This window comes from Bos mutus, chromosome 25, assembly GCF_027580195.1.
Source record: "Bos mutus isolate GX-2022 chromosome 25, NWIPB_WYAK_1.1, whole genome shotgun sequence".
Classification (NCBI taxonomy): Eukaryota; Metazoa; Chordata; class Mammalia; order Artiodactyla; family Bovidae; genus Bos; species Bos mutus.
In genome coordinates, this window is record NC_091641.1 from 39,582,081 (window position 1) to 39,604,753 (window position 22,673).

General features: G+C 55.3%; 3 protein-coding genes and 1 non-coding gene across 4 annotated transcripts; 2 read left to right on the forward strand and 2 right to left on the reverse strand.

Moving 5' to 3' along the window:
* Positions 1-14: 14 nt before the first annotated feature.
* On the reverse strand, positions 15-2,103 carry TNFRSF12A (TNF receptor superfamily member 12A). The gene is made up of 4 exons (XM_005886763.2): positions 1,946-2,103; positions 1,097-1,201; positions 723-857; positions 15-637 (listed from the first exon to the last, which is right to left on the reverse strand). The coding sequence occupies exons 1-4, from the start codon at positions 2,037-2,039 to the stop codon at positions 582-584; spliced, it is 390 nt and encodes a 129-aa protein (XP_005886825.1). The 5' UTR covers positions 2,040-2,103; the 3' UTR covers positions 15-581.
* Positions 2,104-5,338: 3,235 nt separating this feature from the next.
* Positions 5,339-6,022, forward strand: CLDN6 (claudin 6). Its single transcript, XM_005886762.3, has one exon. It carries the CDS (start codon positions 5,357-5,359, stop codon positions 6,020-6,022), a length of 666 nt encoding a protein of 221 aa, XP_005886824.2. The 5' UTR covers positions 5,339-5,356.
* Positions 6,023-6,862: 840 nt separating this feature from the next.
* Positions 6,863-7,937, reverse strand: CLDN9 (claudin 9). Its single transcript, XM_005886761.3, has one exon. The coding sequence runs from the start codon at positions 7,935-7,937 to the stop codon at positions 7,284-7,286; it is 654 nt and encodes a 217-aa protein (XP_005886823.2). The 3' UTR covers positions 6,863-7,283.
* Positions 7,938-21,274: 13,337 nt separating this feature from the next.
* TRNAR-ACG (transfer RNA arginine (anticodon ACG)) lies at positions 21,275-21,346 on the forward strand. Its single transcript has one exon. It is a non-coding gene; the product is annotated as a tRNA-Arg (tRNA).
* The last annotated feature ends 1,327 nt before the right edge of the window (positions 21,347-22,673 follow it).

Consider the following 22,673-nt stretch of genomic DNA (forward strand, 5'->3'; position numbering starts at 1 on the left):
CACTCTCCAAACCATTTAAAGTTAAAGATTCTTTTATTAATAAATTCTCTCCCCCTCCACATTTTCTCCCCAAATAAATATCTTCCCCTGTCTTAGGGGGTCCGAGGGGGGCAGTGTCTTAGGGCCAGCCCCATTAGAGGGCCAGCCCTCTAGTGTTAGGAACAGGTCCCTAACCCCCCAGGCTGAGATCCCAAGTGGTGGAATTTCAGTACATCTGAGTGGGTGGGACCTGGTGTTGTGTCGGTCCCTCAGGTCAGCCTGGCCCCCAGGCCATGTTGGGGGTGGGGGTGGGGACCCTTGTGCAAATGCTGCGGTTCCTTGGCGTCAGCTGTCTGGCATGAGCCAGCCAGGGTCTCCTTTTCTATTCTGGAGCCAGAGACAGGGCAGTCAGACACCTTGGAAGGCCCTTCGGAAGCTTGGGCCCAGACCTTAGAGAAGTGATTCACTGTCCCCCATCCCTCCACACCCCTGTGGTTGGAGCAGCCTGGCTCTGGCTGTGTCTGGGAGGCTGGGGCTGGCTCCAGAATGAATGAATGAATGATGAGCGGGCACAGCCTCCTGCTGGCAGGGGGCGCGCCCTGTCACTGGATCAGGGCCACGCCAGGACAGCTCTCCCCACCGGTCTCCTCGATGGGGGCTGCAAAATAAGAAGAGGGGTGTCAGGAGTGGGGAAGATGTTGAGAAATGATGGGGGACCAGTGGACGGGTGGGGACATACTTACTGGTAAACTTCTCTCTCCTGCGGCACCGTCTCCAGACCAGGAAGCCAGAAAGTAGCCCCAGCACGAGGGCCAGGCCCAGGGCGCCCCCCAGGATGGGCCACAGCAACCTGAAGGGGGCTGGAGGGGCCGCAGTGCCTGGGGGCGGGACTTCAAGTCAGACCTCGCTCCTCTCAGGCCAGCCCCACCCCCTAGATCGGAACCTCCAGGCTTCCCTCCCCCAGGTCCCTACCCCGGCGAGAGCCCCTTCCTCAGTCCAGCCTCCACCCCCCACCCCGATTAATTTCCCAGATCTCAAGTCCCTTGCTCCCCCGCTCCACCCCGCAAGCCTCTCCCCTAGCTTGGGGTCTGCTTGCCCCGGCCCCGCCCCCACTCACAGCCCAGGCAGAAGTCGCTGTGCGGTCTCGCCCGGCACGAGGCACAGTCCATGCACTTGTCTAGGTCCGCGCTCCAGGAGGTGCCGCGAGAGCAGGGGGTGGTGCCTGGGGAGGGGGCCGCGGATCAGAGGCTGGGGGCGGGGCGCGGCTATTTTGGGGGCTGAGGTCAGGGTCGGCCCGGCTCGAATAACGTGAGTCACCGTCGCCCTCCGCATTCCTCACAGGTGACCGCACGGCCCGACCGGGACACGGCAGCGCAGGGGAGCAGGGGGCATAGTGCGGAACGCTTTGGGGGGGGGGCAGTCAGGTCCCCATAACCGGCCCCCCCACCCCGCTGCAGGCGGGTGACTCATTCCCGGGCACTGGGCCCGACCCCGGTCCCTCCCCCCGCATAGCTGGGCACTGAAGTCACCGGATAGAAGGGGGCACCCCACATGGTATAGGGGGCACGGAGGTCTGTGTCCCTCAACAGCCCCCCACTCTTCGGTTAAGGCGGGGTGGGCAGACCTGGTATTGATCAGGTTGGGGGCGTGCCGCCTTACCAGACGAGACATCCCTCTCTCAAACTTTCTCCACTTCCGAGTTCAGACTCTCAGGACAGAAACACCCCGCCCCCCACGTCGGACAGGCGGGAAACTGAGGCCCGGACTACGGAAGAAGCTGGGAGAGGGATGGGACCTCTCCTGATCAGGGGATGCCGTATCTGAGGACTGTCTGATCCCGGATCCCCGTGTCCGCCTGGTCCCCCAGTTCTGACCCGCCTCTAGGCTCCTGGTGCCGGCTCCCGGATCCCGGCCCGGGGACTCCCCCCGCTCCCACGCCCTCCCGCCCGGCCGTGAACCGGCATACCTGGCACTCTCTCCCCGGCCGCGGCGCGCAGCAGCGCCAGCCCGAGCCCCAGCACGAGGAGCCGCAGCAGCGGGCGTAGCGGGCAGGGAGCCATGGTGCTCGTCTGGCAGCCGCTGCCGTCTGCGCTCGCCACCCGTGGACCGGGGCACACAGCGGCGGCCCCGCCCCCGCCCCCGCCTTCCGGGGCGGACCCCTCGTCTTGGCCCGGCCCCCACGATCCGCCTCTAGACGGCCCATCCCGCCCTGCCCCGCCCGCTAAGTTTAGGCATTCCCTCAACAAACGCCTCCTCTGCGCCGGAGCGGCCAGAATGCCAAAGAGAGGCAGATGTGGCCTTGCCTTCTCGGTGGCTGAAGCCCGGGAGGTGTGTGTTGGGCGAGGGAGCGGGTCTGACACGAAACAACCCATCTCAGAAATAACTGCAGCTTTCTTAAGGGCCCCGAGGGTATAATAATATAACAAAAATAATACTACTGTGTCGTTTCATTTCTACCTTGGGACATTTGTTGATGTTTGTTGTTCAATTGCTCAGTGGTGTCCGACTGTTTGCGACGCCATGGACTGCAGCACGCCAGACCTTCCTGTCCTTCACTCTCTCCTGAGTTTGCTCAAACTCATGTCCATCGAGTCGGTGATGCCATCCAACCATCTCATCCTCTGTCGTCCCCTTCTCCTCCTGCCTTCAATCTTTCCCAGCATCAGGGTCTTTTCCAATGAGTCCGCTCTTCACATCAGGGCTTCCCTGATAGCCTGCAATGCAGGAGACCCCGGTTCGATTCCTGGGTTGGGAAAGTCCCCTGAAGAAGTGATAGCTACCCACTCCAGTATTCTTGGGCTTCCCTTGTGGCTCAGCTGGTAAGGAATCCAGCCCCAGTGCGGGTAGACCACGGACTGTATAGCCCGTGGACTCGCAAAGAGTCAGCCGCGACTTTCACTTCACTTCACTTCACTCTTCGCATTCGGTGGCCAAAATATTGGAGCTTCAGCTTCAGCATCAGTCCTTCCAATGAATATTCAGGATTGGTTTCTTTTAGGATTGACTGGTAAAATGCTGTCTCCCTTTTTCGGAGTGAAATGAGGCTCGGGAAGGTTAGGTGAGTTCCGGAGTCCAGACCCGAGCTCTGTTCGGCCCCGCACCGCGCGCCTTCCCAGCGGGCAGAACTGCAGCCGGCTGCTACCAGGGGCCCGGGCCAGAGGTGTGCAAGCAGAGGCTGCAGGCTCGAGCGCCCCTTACTGACCAGGTTGGGATTCACCGCAAGTCGGACAAGGGTCTCTGCCCCTCCCCAGGGCGGTGGGCCGGTGACGTCACTGCCTCTTTAAAGACCCCCGCCTCCGCCCCCATCTCCACATTCTGCCGGCTACTCAGAGTCTTTGTGGACTCCTCAGGTGAGCCTGGGCAGGTGCGCCTGTCGTGGGGGAAGGGGTAGACACCGGGGATTGCGGGGCGCATGGGTCGTGGCAGAGTTGGGTTGCGGTGCATGAGACGAACCTGAGCTGATTTGACCGCGAGCCCCTGGGGGCGGGGGGACGCCTGCACCCGAACCGGGGCCCTGAAGGGGTCCTTCGGCGGAAGGGTTAAGTGCCCCTCCCCCTGCCCAGGACAAAGGCACCGAAACCCGGGAGCCCCTCCCCCACCTGTGCTGCTCTCTAGGGCCGAGCCCTTCTCCCCCTCACCTGTACGAGCGGACCCCGCGGCGAGCGCCGCCCTTAGGCCCCTCCAGGGTGCGCGGCTTCCACGGCGGGGGGCTGAGGACACCCTCCTTCGGGCCAGACTCAGGGGAAATAGGGATCGAGAGCGGGAGGGGACGCCCTCGGATGAGCCGAGGCCATAGCGTGTGGAAAGGGAAGGGGCCGAGAGCAGGGGCGCGCTTGTAAGGCTGAGGTGCCGGGTGCCTAGGCTAGCGTGGCCCCCACCCTAACCCGGGAGGAGAGGCCTGGAGGGCTGACCCTGGGGTTGGGATTGGCGCTGTACGGCCCGCCCCGTCCGATCTCCCCTGAGGTCATGAGTTCTCCAGGGTTGTGGGCGCGGTGCAAAGGAATGGAGAGTCTGCCCTCTGGCCACCCGCTGGGGCTGGTGCTAAGTTTAGGTCCCAGCCGTGCGCGGGAACTTTGTGCAATGGAGGATCATAGGGGGACCCTGAAAGGAACTGATCGCCCCCCAAACGACCTCCGAGACAAATGAGGATGTGAGGGGGCCAGAGTTGCCCCAGAGGAGCTGGTTCACTGGACAGACTCCAAAGGTGGAGTTTCCCCCAATTTAGGGGAAATTGGGCCCTAAGAGGATGGCATTTGGGGCAAGAATACACAAGAAAATGTCACCAACCTTGGGAGTCTGTTGTGTAGGCAGGGCAGAGGGCAGGACTCCAGGGGGCAGCTGGGGACCTTGGGAAAGGAAGTACTTTGGGTGGGAAGGGCTGGTGTTATTGTTTTGTTGTGTTTCTTCTCCACCTCTCCTGCCCCATCCAGGTTTTGAATGGGTGGAGCTGGTTTGAACCAGGCAGTGGTGAGCAAGGCCAGGACTGTCTGGCCACCGTCCACACTATATCTTAAAATCAAACTAGCAGCCACCTGTTTGGGGGCATGGATCCAAGTTGGGGTGAAGGGTTTGGACACTTACGTTGGATGCTAAGAGGAAACTTGGATCTGTTCTTGGTGTTAAAACTAAGTTTTAAGCCTGGAATTCATGGCTAGAGCCAACCCACTACCCATTTGCCCTGTGGAAACTACTGAAAAATTGCATCCTGTTGTTTCATCCCTTTTATCCCTTTGTACCCAAAGGGCCATGGGCTAACCTTTACATGTGTGTGTGTATGTTAGTAGTTCAGTCATGTCTTTGCAACCCTGCAGACTGTAGCTCACCAGGCTCCTCTGTCCATGGAATTCTCCAGGCAAGAATCCTGGAATGGGTTGCCATGTCCTTCTCCAGGGGATCTTCCCGACCTAGGGATCAAACCCAGATCTCCTGCATTGCAGGTGGATTCTTTACTGTTTGAGCCACAATGGAACCCCAGCATTTGCGTGAAAAGAAAGTGAAAGTGAAGTCGCTCAGTTGTGTCCCGACTCTTTGCCTGTCCGACCCTTTGCGACCCCATGGACTGTAGCCTGTCAGGCTCCTCTGTCCATGGGATTCTCCAGGCAAGAATACTGGAGTGGGCTGCCATTTCCTAGGGAGAAAAATTAATGCTGAAGCATTAAATGCTCATTTGCCCTTGAGAAAATAAGGCTTGGAGCTTGCCTTGCCCATGTACAGGGTTCATACTGACTTCCAGGGTTCATACTCTTGGTGTCCTGTGTGGTGGCTATGGCATGTGGCAAGGGACCTAGCGTTCATTGAGAATGAGGGGCTGAGCCAGCTGGTCTTACCCTTACTCTACTTTTGTCCCCCAGCGCAGCGTCTCAGCCCCAGCCTCGCCATGGCTTCCGCTGGTCTGCAAATCCTGGGGATCATCCTGACTCTGTTTGGCTGGGTGAATGCCCTGGTGTCCTGCACCCTGCCCCTGTGGAAGGTGACCGCCTTCATCGGCAACAGCATCGTGGTGGCCCAGGTGGTGTGGGAGGGGCTGTGGATGTCCTGCGTGGTGCAGAGCACGGGCCAGATGCAGTGCAAGGTGTACGACTCGCTGCTGGCGCTGCCGCAGGACCTGCAGGCCGCCCGGGCCCTCTGCGTCATCACTCTCCTCGTGGCCCTGCTTGGCCTGCTGGTCTACCTTGCCGGAGCCAAGTGCACCACCTGCGTGGAGGACAAGAACTCCAAGGCCCGCCTGGTGCTCACCTCTGGGATCATCTTTGTCATCTCGGGGGTCCTGACCCTGATCCCTGTGTGCTGGACCGCCCACACCATCATCCAGGACTTCTACAACCCTCTGGTGGTCGAGGCCCAAAAGCGGGAGCTGGGAGCTTCCCTCTACCTGGGCTGGGCGGCTTCCGGCCTTTTGTTGCTGGGTGGGGGGCTACTGTGCTGCACCTGCCCCTCTGGGGGCTCCCGGAGCTCCAGCCATTATATGGCCCGATACTCAGTATCAGCCCCACATACCGCCTCTCGGGGTCCCTCCGAATACCCCACTAAGAATTACGTCTAATTTGGGTAGGGGAGTGGGGGCTCCTTTGACAGTGGAGTCTAACCCACTGCACTGGAGTCATGGAGATGGTGATCCATAACAGCTTTGGGATTGTTTTGGCTTCTTATTGGGGGTGGGGGGCAGTGGTTAATCCACTTGATAACCTACCTGGGGTCTGCTACTGGTGTTCCTCACTTTGGAAGATGGAGCCAAAAAGGTGATGCTTCAGTTTCTGGATTGTTCTCCACCCTGGACAACCCTCTCTTAGAGACCAACCTGGAACTGTGGTCCCCATGTGAAGGATACCACGCTGTGCCCTGCTGGTGCTGGGGCCAGGGCCTCCATAGGACAAGCCTTTCCTTGCTGGTCAAGCCTCTGGAACCCCCAGGGGCTCTCGAGCCTTATGTAGCCTCCAGAAGAGCAGGTGATAAGTTACCAAAGACCCGCCAGTCTCCAAGTCTTCTGACCTCTGGCTCCTGCATCCTGAGTCATGTTCCCCTTGTGCTGACCCCTGACCCTCCTACTCCAGCCCCTGTGCACTTCCCATATCCTGCCCACACTCACCAGTTGTTACTAAATAAAGCATGTTTTGTTTGATTACTTACCTTTGGTGTTGCTGGGGAGGTTGCTGAATGCCAGACTGGCAGGAGAAGGTGGGCATGACTGTCACACCTCCCGTGTTCCGTCCCCTGCCCCGTGACTCGCATGGCCTGAGTGAGGTCACTGCCTGGGCATGACCTGGAGCAGGCCTTGCCTGACAAACCCACGGGAGGCCATCAGGTCTTCCCAGCCCAACCACAAATACTCTGTTTATTCTGAGTTACAAATGCTCTGTTTATTCCCTACTTGAAGGTGGGGTGAGGGGGGAAGGTGATGGGCAGGGTCTCTGGGCCTAGAGGAGAGCAGCTGCTCTGGATCCCCGTAGTGGCCAGGCAGAGAGGGCCAACTCCAGGCCAGAGAAGGCATAAGGAGCTACTGCTCTTTGGGTGAAGCCCAGGTTCTGGGAGCAAGGGAGGACTCGGGAAGAGGAGGACCAGCCTGAATCCAGGACAGAAGAAGAAAGAAGCAGGAGCACTGGCCAGGCTGCAGGTGGGGCCTCCACGGAGGAGGGTCTAGGCTCAGTCGGGCCGGGTGCTGAGACTAGCTCTGCAGCCAGGCCTGCTCCTGCCTCTGGAAAGTGGGTTCCACCTGGCAGAGGGGTGAGAGTGGAAGGCAAGGTTGAGAGCGGGGCAGCCAGCACAAGGTCAAGGTTTCCAGCAGCAGGCTTCCTGGGACATTTGCCTCACACGTAGTCCCTCTTGTCCAGCCCAGATGCCCCCGAGCGGGAGGGGATAGAGTAGCCCAGCCTCGGTCCCCGGGGCCGCTCGATCTGAGGCGGGGGGCACGTGCAACACAGTAGCCCCCCTCCCAGCAGAAGAAGGGCGGACGCGGCCCAGCCCAGGTAGAGGGAGGCTCCCAGCTCCCGCTTGAGGGCCTCGGCCACCAGGGGGTTGTAGAAGTCCTGGATGATGGCGTGGGCCGTCCAGCACACGGGGATGAGCACCAGGATGCCCGCAAGGAGGAGGAGGACTCCCGCGGTGAGCACGATGCGGGCCTTGGCTCCTTCGTCCTCCACGCAGGTGGTGCACTGGGCACCCGTGATGGCCACCAGCACTCCGAGCAGGGCCAGCAGGAGGGCGATGACGCAGAGGGCCCGGGCGGCCTGCAGGTCCTGCGGCAGCGCCAGCAGCGAGTCGTACACCTTGCACTGCATCTGACCCGTGCTCTGCACCACGCAGGACATCCACAGCCCCTCCCACACCACCTGGGCCACCACGATGCTGTTGCCGATGAAGGCGGTCACCTTCCACAGGGGCAGGGCACAGGACACCAGGGTCCCCAGCCAGCCCAGCACAGCCAGGGTCATACCCAGGAGTTCAAGGCCAGTGGAAGCCATCTGTCCCCTCCCTCAGTCAGGTCTTCCCCACTCTAAGCGGCCCGGTTGATCAGAGGAGTGGGTCTGATGCTCCACGCCTGTGGGAACGCAGGTGGGGGGTCTCTGTGTCCAGCAAGGGCGCGTCAGCGTCCTCTGACCCACACAGCACTCACCACATCCGAGAGCCTCTTGCAGGCACCTCCTCGCTCTGTGCCCTTCACAGATGTGTCTCTGAACCCCCAGCAACAAATCCACCCTCAGTCTCGCTCAGCTGAGTGGCTGCCGTTCCCAAGCGGGTTCCGTTGCCCCTCAGGTGCCCTGCAGTCGGTCCCGCCGCCGCCGTCTGACCGTCTGACCAGCTTGCACAGACTCTCCCGCCGACCCACCTGCCGGCAGAGGAGAGCCAAGCTGAGCCACGTCCCTTGACGGGGCTTGGTGCAGGTTCTGGGCCTGAGCAGCTCACTCGGCGGTGCCACCTGAGGACTCCTGGCTGCCGAAGAGGGGTTTTAAGGCCGAGGAGGGGGAGGAGCCAGAGTGATGGGAGGAGGCAGGGCTGGGGGTGGGGGGGCTCAGAGTCGCAGGGGGATTGGTGACCAGGAACGAACCAGGGAGGAAAGAACCTCCACGCCTGTGGGGACGCAGGGACAAAGGAATGAGGAGGAGACAGGACTGGCCCTGACTCAGGCTGAAAGTGGGAGGACCCCTTGGGCACCATGCTGAGCCTCCTGAAACCCGGCCCCCCGCTGTCTTTGCTCTCCCCCTCCCCATTTTGTTTCTGTTTCATGTTGCAGATGCACCAGCTTCCCCAGTATCACACACCCTTGTCCCCCCAGCCCACCCACCCAGCACTCTCTGGAATCTGATCCATCTCCCGTCTCAGCCTAGTGGCTCTGGCGGCTCCCGAGGGAGAGGGCCCCGCCCGCATTGTTCCCTTGGCGACAGGTGCCTGGCGCCCAGCTCAGGTGGCATCGCCCAGGCAACGGCCTAGAAAACCACCCCCCACCACTACCTTGACTTCAGCTCAGGTGTGCCTTCCCCCTCCTGTTGCTGCCACTGGGGGCTGAGCTGAGTGGCTGAGGGTGTCGTGGGGCCGGGGGATAAAGAGCCTCTTGTGATGGTGGGGGAAGGGGGAGAGTAGAAGGGGGTGAACCCTGGTTGGGGGACAGCCCAGCGCCCGGCTCTGTTTGGGGAGACACCACAGGGGAGGGCGAGGTGGGTGAGGCCCAGGTGACTTGGGAGTCCCTGAGCCCTGCCTCGCAGAACTCAGGACGCACACCCCTTCCTGAAGACCCCATCAGAGCCCAGGACTCCCCTTGTGGAAACAGCCCAGCCTGGGGGTCACACAGACCATGGCTCAAATCCTTCCCGCTCCCCCTCCAACCTACCCACCTCCCCAGCCAGGAGCAAATTCATAGAAGGTCAAGCCTCCCTGGGTCAAAGACCCCTTTGAGAAACCTCACAGGACCCACAAACAGCAGCCCCTCATTTAGGGGGGAGGCATAAGCTCCTTCAAGCCCCTCCCTTGGTATTAAGCACTGAGCTTTATTGTGTGAAAAGGGAGTTGGGGGCTGATAAAAATTCCTATCTCCAGGGTGATGGGGAGGACTCCAGGGGGAGAGCCTCTCCTCTCCCCCCACTCTCCCTGCGGAAGCTGGAGCTCATCTGGCCTATGGGGGCAGGGATGGGAGGGCACCGCCCCCCCCACGAACACCTAGTCTCTGCTCTGCTCTGCTTGGGACACTGGGGGAGAGGTCATCCCCTTGTCCTCCTCGTCCACCCAGTGGGGCTGCATTTACAAAGAATTCTAACTTCAAGTGGCTGCAATGCTCTGGGAACAGCTTTCAGCAATTCTTTGGAAAAGAAGTTTATATCTTGATCAGATCTGTAAAGGGATGGGCACCCCCAGAAAAGCAGGAGAATCCCTCCCCCTTAAATGAAGAGACTGAGTGAGTGAAAGTCACTTAGTCCTGTCCAACTCTTTGAGGCCCCATGGACTATACAGTCCATGGAATTCTCCAGGCCAGAATACTGGAGTGGGTAGCCATTCCCTTCTCCAGGGGATCTTCCCAACCCAGGGATCAAACCCAGGCCTCCAGCATTGCAGGCGGAGAGACTGAGGCCAGTGCCAATCAGAGGGTTTGACAGGTGGACTCCAGTGGCTGGGGAGCCTCCCCAGAGACGGGCAGAGACCTTGCCCAGAGAGGAGCAGAGTGTTGGCCAACCTGGTTGCCCTGGCCTGAGAGTGGGGAGGAGGGTGCTGATGCAAAGGCTGGGAAATAACCAGAGCTCCCTGCTGGCTGGGATGAGCAGGGGGAAGCAAGGGTGGGTTGTCCAGCTCGTCCAGGCCCCTGAGGACTCACATTTCATGGGGGAAGGGGGAATGTGGAGAAAGAAGAAGGGCAAATAGAGGCAAGCCTTCAGTGGGCTCCCTCCAGGGCTGCCAGGAATCCAGTCACACAGGTTTGGGTAGGTGTCAGGCGGGAACCAGCCCCGTTCTCAGGAGGGCCCACCGACCCGCGCATACAAAAGGCCTCCCATCCTGGACAGCCCCAGCCTGGGGCCTTTTCTCTCTCCAGGCCTGGAGACAGTCTGCCTCTGGCCCAGAGTATAAGGCCACCAGCTCATCTTGATTTGCCTGGTAATTACTAGTTTGAGCAGAGTCCTGCATCAGGGTGCGGGGGACGGGGACAGTGGGTCAGCCTGCAGTCAGAACTGGCTTTACTGTGTTAGTCGTTCAGTCATGTCTGACTCTGTGCGACCCCATGGACTGTAGCCCTCCAGGCTCCTCTGTCCGTGGGATTCTCCAGGCAAGAATACTGGAGTGGGTTGCCATTTCGTCCTCCAGGGGATCTTCCCCACCCAGGGATCGAACCTGGGTCTCCTGCATTGCAGGGAGATTCTCTCCTGTCTAAGTCACCGGGGAAGCCCAGGGAAGAAGCGTCAGGGACGCCTTGCTTTCGAGGCCCACCAAGCCCACTGGCGGCTCTACCCTGCCCGCCTGCCCGCCCCACCTAGGCGACAGGGCCTCGTGGCAGCACTGCACACACCAGGTAAGCTTGTGCCCAGAGATGGCACTAAGCAGCCCCTAGGTTTCCTAGATCCCATCATCTACCCTCTACACTGCCCCTCGTGCAGCCTCGTGGGAGGTGGGCGCTCAGGAGATGAAGATGCCCCCTCTCACTGTTGCCCCCAGAGACCAATCCCAGCCACACCTGCCGCACATCTCTGCTCTTCTCCCTCCTGATAAGGCACCTACTCCCACAGCTCAGAGGGGGAGTCAACGTGGGGACATTCGTCAGAGAACAAGGAGGGGGGAGGACCGGGGCTGGAATGTGCCGCCCACCCTCAGCCCTCAGCCCTCCTTAGGCCACAGCTAGGAGGCCCCGGGCCCTCTCTAGGGTTTTCTGGTCAGCCTTGATTCAGTAGGATCTGGGAACTGAAGGGTTAAAGTTGGGGTCTACAGAGGGGCAGGGACTCGGGTTGGAAGGCCATTGTTGGGGAGAGACCAGCACCCCCACTGTGAAGTTACCATCTCAATGACAATTTACCAAGTCCCCAGGAATCGCCGCCTCCAGGGAGAGAGGTGGGAGGGGAACCTTCCCTGCTGTTCAGGGGTTGGGGGGCGGGGAGAAGCGGGGAGGAAACCGAGTGAAAGAGCCAAATCGAACCTTTGTTCTCTTCAGGAGGGCGGAGGGGCTGGAGGCTCAGGTGGGCCCAAGAGACCGGGGCTCAGATGGAGGCGAGGGGGGAGGGGTCAGTGCCAACCCTATAGTCCATCTCGATCCCCTTACAGGGGAACAGGACAAAAGAGGGGGAACTGACCAGAGCCACCAGGGGTCAGGAGGTGGCTATGGGGGCTGCACAACAACCCCAAAGGCTGTGTCACCCCATTTCCTGAGGCCCTGATATAGAGGCAGAAAGCCCCCGGCTGCTGAACCAAAAGGAGCAGAGGAAATTGACATCCCAGTAATAATTTTCCTGAGCTCACATCCCCATTTTATAGGCAGGGAAGGAAGCTCAGAGAGTGAAGGAACTTGGCCAAGAAAACACGTGGGAAACAGGACAAGCCTGGTGCAACCACAGACCAACTTCAAAGCCACAGGCTCCATGCCCAGCATCACTGAACTTCCCGATGGTGAGCTGGGCCTCCTGGTGCGCTTTTCCCCGAGGCAGTGCCATCTGTCCATGGCCGGGCTGAGCCTCCGTAAACACATCCCCCTGCGTCTGACTATGCGGGAAGCCACCCTCCACCTGGGGTCACTTTCACCCTGTCCGCGTTCCTATAGCGGGGCTTCCCAGGTGATGCCAGTGGTAAAGAACCTGCCTGACAATTCAGGAGACATAAAACACTCGGGTTCCATCTCTGGGCTGGGAATATCCCCTGGAGGAGGAAATGGTAACCCACTCCAGGATTCTTGCCTGGAGAATCTCATGGAGGAGCCTGGCGGGGCCCAGTTCGTGGGGTTGCAAAGAGGTGGGCACGAGACTTTGTGACTTAGTACGCGAGCATGTGTCCCTGTTGCAGAAAGGGCTGTGTTGGCTTGCCACCCACAGATCAGTGGACTCTGGGTTAGACCTGGTGTCAACCCCACACAGGTCTCACTGGGCAAATTCACAACTGCCTAATCTCGGTGTCACCTGGCTATAAACCAGAGGGAGAAGCCTGCCCTGCCAAACTCTAGGGCCACTGGCCCAGGCCCCATGTGCCCTGCATATCTTAGGATTTATTGGAGGTATTGATTGTGTGTGTGTGTGTGTGAGCATAATGACAGTTTCACTTGTAAACCTGTGCCGGCTCCATTGACTGGGTAACGATTAACTTTATTATCAGTCATACTTGTCAGCTTTCCACCAGCAGCAGTTATCCATCTGAAGCTCTGAGAATGTTGTCTTCTTTAGGAGCCCACGTTGTCTTGTCTTTGTTTACTGTCTGAGTCTTGGCTCAGAGGGCAGGAGGGCCATAGGACACAAAGAGGGGAGAGGAAGCAGTGAGCTGGCAGCCATGGGGACTGGGCCACCGTTCAGCTCAGGGGAAAGTCAGTCTATTTTTCTCGTTCGTCACTGAGGCTTCCCTTGTGGCTCAGCTGGTAAAGAATCCGCTTGCAATGCGGGAGACCTGGCTTGGGAAGATTCCATGGAGAAGGGAAAGGCTACCCACTCCAGTATTCTGGCCTGGAGAATTCCCTGGCAAAGAGTTCACAAATTCGACTCGCAAAGAGTCGGACACGACTGAGCGACTTTCACTCACTGAGAGCTTTATCAAGACACTAGGTCTGTTGGGTCCTGCTCAGGGACTCCAAGGGCACCCAAGTCTCAGGTTTAGCAAAGGATAGAGCCTAAAACACGGTTTAGGGAAACTGAAAGAGAGCATGGCAGGTGGGTCAGCCCCACAGCAGGAGGACACTGCCTGTATAGATGAGGGTGGCTCCCAAGCCCTGGGAGAGATTAAAGGCAGGAGGAGAAGGGGACGGACGACAGAGGATGAGATGGTTGGATGGCATCACCAACTCAATGGACATGAGTTTGAGCAAAGTCCGGGAGATGATGAAGGACACGGAAGCCCAGCATGCTGTGATCCCCAGGGTCCCAAAGAGTCAGACACGACTTATCAACTGAACAACCCAAGCTCTGGAATGTCTCAAGATCCTTAATTACTTAATCCTTAATCATTCTGGACTTAGGGTGGGCCCTGTATTCAATGGCAAGTGTCATAAGAGAAAAAAGATGGGGTGAGATATGAGATACAGATACAAGGGAGAAGGTCCTCTGAAGATGGAGGCAGAGTTTGGAGTGATGGAGTCACAAACCAAGGAACACATGGAACTGCCAGAAACGTCAAGGAAGAATGCTACCCTAGACCCTTGGGAAGAAGTGTGGCCTGGGGACATCCTGATTTTGGACTTCTGGCTTCCAGAACCAGGAAAGAATAAACTCCTATTTTAAGTCACCCAGTTTGTGGTGGTTTGCTACAGCAGTCTCGGGAAACTCATCCACTTCCTTTCTTGCTCCTGGGTCCCAGGCTCTCAGAGGTCCGCCGAGGTCAAGTTGGCTTCCTGATACCACTCCTGATCTGCTGTAGAAGAGCCCACTGAGATAGGGCGTCTGCCTGGTTACCTGAGCCCAAGCCACCTGAGTAACAAAGGGAACTTTATTCTGTGCTGTACACGCTGGGGAGAAGGGGGGTGAAAGCGGGTGGTAAGGATGCGGAGAGGACAGGGGCTTCCTCTCATGACTCACCCTGGGAGCTTTCCTATCCTGTCGGTGTGACTTCACAGCCCTTGCATGTGACACTCCTGTTACAAGGCCAAGTATCGATTGTCCATCAGCACCACTGGTTTCCTGGTGCTCCCAGGCCCAGGGGACCCTAGGATCTATTTCAGCTGAAAGTTTGACTTCTTAAGACTTAGAAGGCATGTCTGAGTTTCCAAGAAGCCATACAAACTTGAGCAGAGGACTTTAGTGATAGTATTCAAACCTTTTATTATACAAGAGAAAATGAGACATTTTGCATACTGGCAACCCACTCCAGTGTTCTTGCCTGGAGAATCCCAGGGACGTCGGAGCCTGGTGGGCTGCCGTCTATGGGGTCGCACAGAGTCGGACACGACTGAAGTGACTTAGCAGCAGCAGCAGTAAAAGTATTTCAAGTTTTTTGTTTTCATTTTCTCGAGCGGTGTGCTGTGGGCTCCTCAGCCCCACCCGCCCAGATCACCAGCCAGTTTATCAGTACAGGGAATTAGTTCCATTCTCAAATGACCAGGCCAGAGGCTTCTTGTAAGGCAGTAGGAAAAAATGGAAGAAATGACTCCAATCTTCAAATGAGTTTATTTTCAGGCCCGATCTTTCCTTCTCCAACCTAAGCTGCTCCGGACACGCCCTCCCTTCTCCCCAGGCCGTGCTCCGACCCACGCCTTCTGAACCTGCCCGAGGGGAAGGCGGCGAGGGGCACAGTCCCTGGGTCCAGGTAGGGCTGCCTACTTACCCGCCCGCAGCCCCTCCTGGGCGGGGAGGGCCGGGTCTTCAGCAGGGAGGAGACAAGAAGAAGTAGGGCGGCGGGGGCGGCGGCGGCGGCGGCAGCGGCGGGGGGAAGGCGGGCAGTGGCCAGGAGTCTCGAGGCACGGGGGGCGCCAGCAGGTTGAAGGGCGAGGGCCGTGCAGGCAGCGGCGGCAGCGGCTGCGGGGGCGGCTCGGCGATGAGGGGCGGGCGGCCGCGCGCGCCCACGGGACCGGGAGTGGCGGCGGCCGCGGCCTCTGGCAGCGGGGGCAATGGCAAGTGCGCGGGCGCCGGCGCGGGCGCGGGGAGCCGCGGCAGGTCCTGCAGGGCGAGCGCGGCAGCGGGTGGCGCGGGCACGCAGGCCTCGGGCGGCAGCTCCGGCAGCGCCACGTGGGCGCCTGGGCCCCAGGGAGCCAGCGGCGCGGGCCGCAGCGGGAGCGCAGGCAGCGGCGGCAGCTCCGCCAGGGCGAGTGCCGAGGTCGGCGGCGGCGGCGGCGCGGGGCTCAAGCCCGGAGGGAGTCCCGGCAACGGCGGGTGAGGCAGGGACGGCGCGGGCGGGGGGGTCAGGGACAGCGACACGGGGGACCGGCCCAGCCGCGAGTGGACGCGGGCGCGGGCCAGCCGCGGATGCGAGCGGGAGCGGGGAAGCCGGGCAGCCAGCTTGGCCACAGCCGCAGCTCCAGAGCCCACAGCGCGCGGCTCGCCGAGGCCTTCTCCCTCCAGCAGGTGGCCACGCGTCGCTCTGAGAGAGGCCCAGCCAATCGGTCGTGCGCTGCCGCACTCCAGCCAATCAAAGGCCAGTGCGCCGGCGACCTACACATTTCTCCCGCCGGCGTCAGGAGCTATCACTGACAGCCAATCAGAGACAGTAGCGCTCTCTGTCTAGCCCTTCTTCCCGCCCCTCCCTCAGCCCCAGCCAATCACAGTGCTCCAAGGTGCCACAGGCTTCATCCCCACTATCCCTGAGAACAGACACTGCGTGTTCAGTGGGCGCCCCCAACTGGCCTGAGCGTCCACTTAGCCTCTGCAGCCCAGCTTCGACGCCCCGACCCCCACCTCCTCCCCCTGTGACAGCCCTAGAACAGATCTTATGGATCGCCTCTTTTTTGGGGTTTGTCCTTAAGAGATGCTCTTTGTGGGTCAAGATCCATGCAAATTTCCATCCAGTGATCTGTGCGTGTACATGTGTGTGCTAGTCACTCAGTCGTGTCCGACTCTTTGCGACTCCATGGATTTTCCAGGGAAGAATATTGGAGTGAGTTCTCATTCTCTTCTCCAGGGGATCTTCCTGACCCAGGGGTCTAACCCGGGTCTGCTACATTGCAGCAGATTCTTTACCGTTTCAGCCACCAGGGAAGCCCATAGAAAAGATGAAAAGATACCAACTCAATAGCAAAGCTTGACATGTAGCATTTGCGGTAACGTTGCTGCTGCTGCTAAGTCGCTTCAGTCGTGTCCGACTCTGTGCGACCTCATAGACGGCAGCCCACCAGGCTCTGCCATCCCTGGGATTCTCCAGGCAAGAACACTGGAGTGGGTTGCCATTTCCTCCTCCAATGCATGAAAGTGAAAAGTGAAAGTGAAGTCGCTCAGGGGTGTCCTACTCCTAGCGACCCCATGGACTGCAGCCTACCAGGCTCCTCCGTCCATGGGATTTTCCAGGCAAGAGTACTGGAGTGGGGTGCCATTAAGAATGGTTATAAAAGACAAACTGGTGACAAAAGAAAAAAAGGAAAAATGGTCGATCCGATTTAAAGTCGGAATATGAAGTTCAAGAGGCAGCCAGGAACCAGGTTGGTTCTGGTGCTCAGTTATGTCTGATTCCTTGAAATCCACAGGACTGTAGCCCACCAGGCTCCTCTGTCCATGGAATTTTCCAGGCAAGAATACTGGAGTGGGCTGCTATTTCCATCTCCAGGTGATCTTCCCAATCGAGGGATCAAACCCACATCTCTTGTAACTCCTGCCTGGCAGGCCGATTCTTTACCACTGCACCACCTGCCGGAAGCCCGAAGTCAGAATATAGAAATCTTTATTAAAACAATATTAGGGGGAAAAAAACCACAACAATATTAGGGTCTTCCCTGGTGGTCCAGTGGTTATTTGCCTCTCAATGGAGGGGACTCTGGTTCGCTCCCTCAGGAAACAACTCCTGAAGCCCGCATCCTAGAGCCAGTGCTCCACCTCAACGAGAAACCGCACACTGCAACCAGAGAATAGCCCCTGCTTGCCGCAAGTAGAGAAAGCCCATTTGCAACAAAGATGACCCAGCACAGCCAAAAGTAAACAAATAAAACAACAACAATAAATTATTAGAACATTTCTAGGTTGGTTAGAAGGGATAGCATCCACTGCCCTCTCTGAGACAGTGCTTAGTGGCCTCTCTACCCAGATGTTGCTCTTAATCCTGTTCTCTAGTAGAGATGATGTGGTTTGTTCCACATCTCAGGGCAGAGAAACACAAGATGATTTGTTTTTCCCTAATTTTACTTAATTTTTTATACCATTTCAGACTGTTGCTTGATGTGAGGTGACCCCAAAGTGACTTTTTAGAAATACTTTTAATTTATTTTTTGTTTCACTGGGTCTTTGTTGCTGTATGCAGTCTTTCTCTAATTGTACTAGAGTTGGGCTATTCTTTCTTGCGGTGCACAGGTTTCGAACAGGCTTCAGTAGTCGTGGCACATGGGCTTTGTTGCTCTACCCCATGAACAGTATGAAAAAGTATGAAAAGGCAAAATGATAGGATACTGAAAGAGAAACTCCCCAGGTCAGTAGGTGCCCAATATGCTACTGGAAATCAGTGGAGAAATAACTCCAGAAAGAATGAGGGGATGGAGCCAAAGCAAAAAGAATACCCAGCTGTGGATGTGACTGGTGATAGAAGCAAGGTCCGATGCTGTAAAGAGCAATACTGCATAGGAACCTGGAATGTCAGGTCCATGAATCAAGGCAAATTGGAAGTGGTCAAACAAGAGATGGCAAGAGTGAATGTCGACATTCTAGGAATCAGCGAACTGAAATGGGCTGGAATGGGTGAATTTAACTCAAATGACCATTATATCTACTACTGCAGGCAGGAATCCCTCAGAAGAAATGGAGTGGCCATCATGGTCAACAAAAGAGTCCGAAATGCAGTACTTGGATGCAATCTCAAAAACGACAGAATGATCTCTGTTCGTTTCCAAGGCAAACCATTCAATATCACAGTAATCCAAGTCTATGCCCCAACCAGTAACGCTGAAGAAGCTGAAGTTGAATGGTTCTATGAAGACCTACAAGACCTTTTAGAACTAACACCCAAAAAAGATGTCCTTTTCATTATAGGGGACTGGAATGCAAAAGTAGGAAGTCAAGAAACACCTGGATCAACAGGCAAATTTGGCCTTGGAATATGGAATGAAGCAGGGCAAAGACTAATAGAGTTTTGCCAAGAAAATGCACTGGTCATAACAAACACCCTCTTCCAACAACACAAGAGAAGACTCTATACATGGACATCACCAGATAGTCAACACCAAAATCAGATTGATTATATTCTTTGCAGCCAAAGATGGAGAAGCTGTATACAATCAGCAAAAACAAGACCAGGAGCTGACTGTGGCTCAGACCATGAACTCCTTATTGCCAAATTCAGACTGAAATTGAAGAAAGTAGGGAAAACCACTAGACCATTCAGGTATGACCTAAATCAAATCCCTTATGATTATACAGTGGAAGTGAGAAATAGATTTAAGGGCCCAGATCTGATAGACAGAGTGCCTGATGAGCTATGGAATGAGGTTCGTGACATTGTACAGGAGACAGGGATCAAGACCATCCCCATGGAAAAGAAATGCAAAAAAGCAAAATGGCTGTCTGGGGAGGCCTTACAAATAGCTGTGAAAAGAAGAGAAGCAAAAAGCAAAGGAGAAAAGGAAAGATATAAACATCTGAATGCAGAGTTCCAAAGAATAGCAAGAAGAGATAAGAAAGCCTTCCTCAGTGATCAATGCAAAGAAATAGAGGAAAACAACAGAATGGGAAAGATTAGAGATCTCTTCAAGAAAATCAGAGATACCAAAGGAATGTTTCATGCAAAGATGGGCTTGATAAAGGACAGAAATGGTATGGCCCTAACAGAAGCAGAAGCAGAAGATATCAAGAAGAGATGGCAAGAATACACAGAAGAACTGTACAAAAAAGATCTTCATGACCCAGATAATCACGATGGTGTGATCACTCACCTAGAGCCAGACATCCTGGAATGTGAAGTCAAGTGGGCCTTAGAAAACATCACTACGAACAAAGCTAGTGGAGGTGACAGAATTCCAGTTGAGCTATTCCAAATCCTGAAAGATGATGCTGTGAAAGTGCTGCACTCAATATGCCAGCACATTTGGAAAACTCAGCAGTGGCCACAGGACTGGAAAAGGTCAGTTTTCATTCCAATCCCAAAGAAAGGCAATGCCAAAGAATGCTCAAACTACCGCACAATTGCACTCATCTCACACGCTAATAAAGTAATGCTCAAAATTCTCCAAGCCAGGCTTCAGCAATATGTGAACCGTGAACTTCCTGATGTTCCAGCTGGTTTTAGAAAAGGCAGAGGAACCAGAGATCAAATTGCCAACAACCGCTGGATCATGGAAAAAGCAAGAGAGTTCCAGAAAAACATCTATTTCTGCTTTCTTGACTATGCCAAAGCCTTTGACTGTGTGGATCACAATAAACTGTGGAAAATTCTGAAAGAGATGGGAATACCAGACCACCTGACCTGCCTCTTGAGAAACCTGTATGCAGGTCAGGAAGCAACAGAACTGGACATGGAACAACAGACTGGTTCCAAATAGGAAAAGGAGTACATCAAGGCTATATATTGTCACCCTGCTTATTTAACTTATATGCAGAGTACATCACGAGAAACGCTGGACTGGAAGAAACACAAGCTGGAATCAAGATTGCTGGGAGAAATATCAATAACCTCAGATATGCAGATGACACCACCCTTATGGCAGAAAGTGAAGAGGAACTAAAAAGCCTCTTGATGAAGGTGAAAGTGGAGAGTGAAAAAGTTGGCTTAAAGCTCAACATTCAGAAAATGAAGATCATGGCATCCGGTCCCATCACTTCATGGGAAATAGATGGGGAAACAGTGGAAACAGTGTCAGACTTTATTTTTCTGGGCTCCAAAATCACTGCAGATGGTGACTGCAGCCATGAAATTAAAAGACGCTTACTCCTTGGAAGGAAAGTGATGACCAACCTAGATAGCATATTCAAAAGCAGAGACATTACTTTGCCAACAAAAGTTCATCTAGTCAAGGCTATGGTTTTTCCTGTGGTCATGTATGGATGTGAGAGTTGGACTGTGAAGAAGGCTGAGTGCCAAATAATTCATGCTTTTGAACTGTGGTGTTGAATAAGACTCTTGAGAGTCCCTTGGACTGCAAGGAGATCCAACCAGTCCATTCTAAAGGAGATCAGCCCTGGGATTTCTTTGGAAGGAATGATGCTAAAGCTGAAACTCCAGTACTTTGGCCACCTCATGCAAAGAGTTGACTCATTGGAAAAGACTCTGATGCTGGGAGGGATTGGGGGCAAGAGGAGAAGGGGACGACAGAGGATGAGATGGCTGGATGGCATCACTGACTCGATAGACATGAGTCTGAGTGAACTCCGGGAGTTGGTGATGGACAGGGATGCCTGGCGTGCTTCGATTCATGGGGTCGCAAAGAGTCGGACACAACTGAGCGACTGATCTGATCTGATCTGGCATGTGGAATATTCCTTGGCCAGGGATTGGACCTGTACCCCCTGCATTGGTGGTGGATTCTTATCCACTATACTACTAGGAAAGTCCACAGGATGATATTTTAAGAATCAATGTGTGCTTAATTGCTCAGTCACGTTCAATTCTTGCAACCCCATAGACTGTAGCCTGCCAGGATCCTCTGTCCATGGGATTCTCCAGGCAAAAATACTGGAGTGGGTTGCCATTTCCTCCTCCAGGGACTCTTCCTGACCCAGGGATCGAACCCAGGTCTCCTGCATAGCAGTCAGACTCTTTACCGACTGAGCTTCTTAGAAAAAAAAAGTGAAGTCGCTCAGTCGTGTCCAAGTCTTTGAGACCCCACAGACTGTAGCCTATCAGGCTCCTCCGTCCATGGGATTTTCCAGGCAAGAGTGCTGGAGTGGATTGCCATTTCCTTCTCCAGGGGATCTTCCCGACCCAGGAATCGAACCCAAGTCTCCCGCATTGCAGGCAGACGCTTTACCGTCTGAGCCGCAGGGGAAGCCCAAAGAATCAATACTTTTATGAAAAAGCAAAAGCCTACAATGATTCTCAAATAGAGCAAATTAAATGAGGTAGGCTGAGAGATACTTCCCTGGTGGCTCAGATGGTAAAGCGTCTGTCTACGATTCAGAAGACCCGGGTTTGATCCCTGGGTTGGGAAGATCCCTTGGAGAAGGAAATGGCAATCCACTCCAGTACTATTGCCTGGAAAATCCCATGGACAGAAGAGCCTGGTAGGCTACAGTCCATGGGGTTGCAAAGAGTCGGACATGACTGAGCGACTTCACGTTCAAGAGATATCAGGCTGGAATTCCAATAATGTTTACACAACCTCCTCAAGGTTGCGCACACTGCAGTCAGGTTTTGGTCTATTATCTGTTATCTTAAATCACACCATAGAAAAACAATCTGAGTTCCTCCCTGGGTGGCAAATCCCATCAACTCTATTCAGCTCAAATTTTTCAGTTAAGGTAAAACTTCACCAGATTTCAAGAGGTGTAGACTGGGGGAGGCATAGCTCAGAACAGAGACTCAAGGACACTGGTTCTGGGACCACCCAAGCCCCAGGTCAAAGTTCAGAAGAGCAGATTAATCCCCAGTTGTGCAACCTCAATTCTGGACCCAGCCTAGGAGAATAAATTTGCTTCCACATTTCTGGGTGATTAAATTTATAATCGTGGGATGAGAAAAAGAAGCATTCAAGTAGCACTGATTACTGATACTGGATTAGTAACTAGCTTTTTAAAATGTTTGAAAGTGTTCAGTAATCTGAGATATTAAATGTCTGAGTGATTTCCAAGAACCCCTTAAGTGCTTAGGATTTGTACACACACACACACCCCAACCCTGTTAAGAGATCAAGTAGATTATGTGCATAATTATTTGAAGTGTCTAAGGGAATTGAGTATCAGGCTTGTAAAGCATGCTAAATATTTAGGGAGAAGCTGATCTGACAAATTTATAATCTGAGTATTAATCTAAGAATGTGAAAGTGAGTTTTACATCCAAATTATAAAATGAATCAATACAATGATATCTGGAAGCAAGTATAAAGGCTTAAGGAAAACTAAATTTTTAGTGGATCATTTTAGTAAGTTAATTATCAATTAAAACACAAGTAATGTACTGGAGTGGATTGCCATTTCCTTCTCCAGGGGATCTTCCTGACCCAGGGATTGAACCCGGGTCTCCCGCATTGTAAACAGATGCTTAACTGGCTGAGCCACCAGGGAAGTCCTAATGTATCATGTGGGCTTCCCAGGGGGCTCAGTGGGTAAAGAATCCACCTACAATGCAGGAGATGCAGGTTTGATCCCTGGGTTGGGAAGATCCCCTGGAGGAGGGCATGGCAACCCACTCCAGTATTCTTGCCTGGAGAATCCCATGGACAGAGGAGCCTGGCCGGCTACAGTCCATAGGGTCGCAGAGTCAGACACGACTGACTCAACTGAGCATGAACACAATGTGTAACACACAAGTCCCCTAAC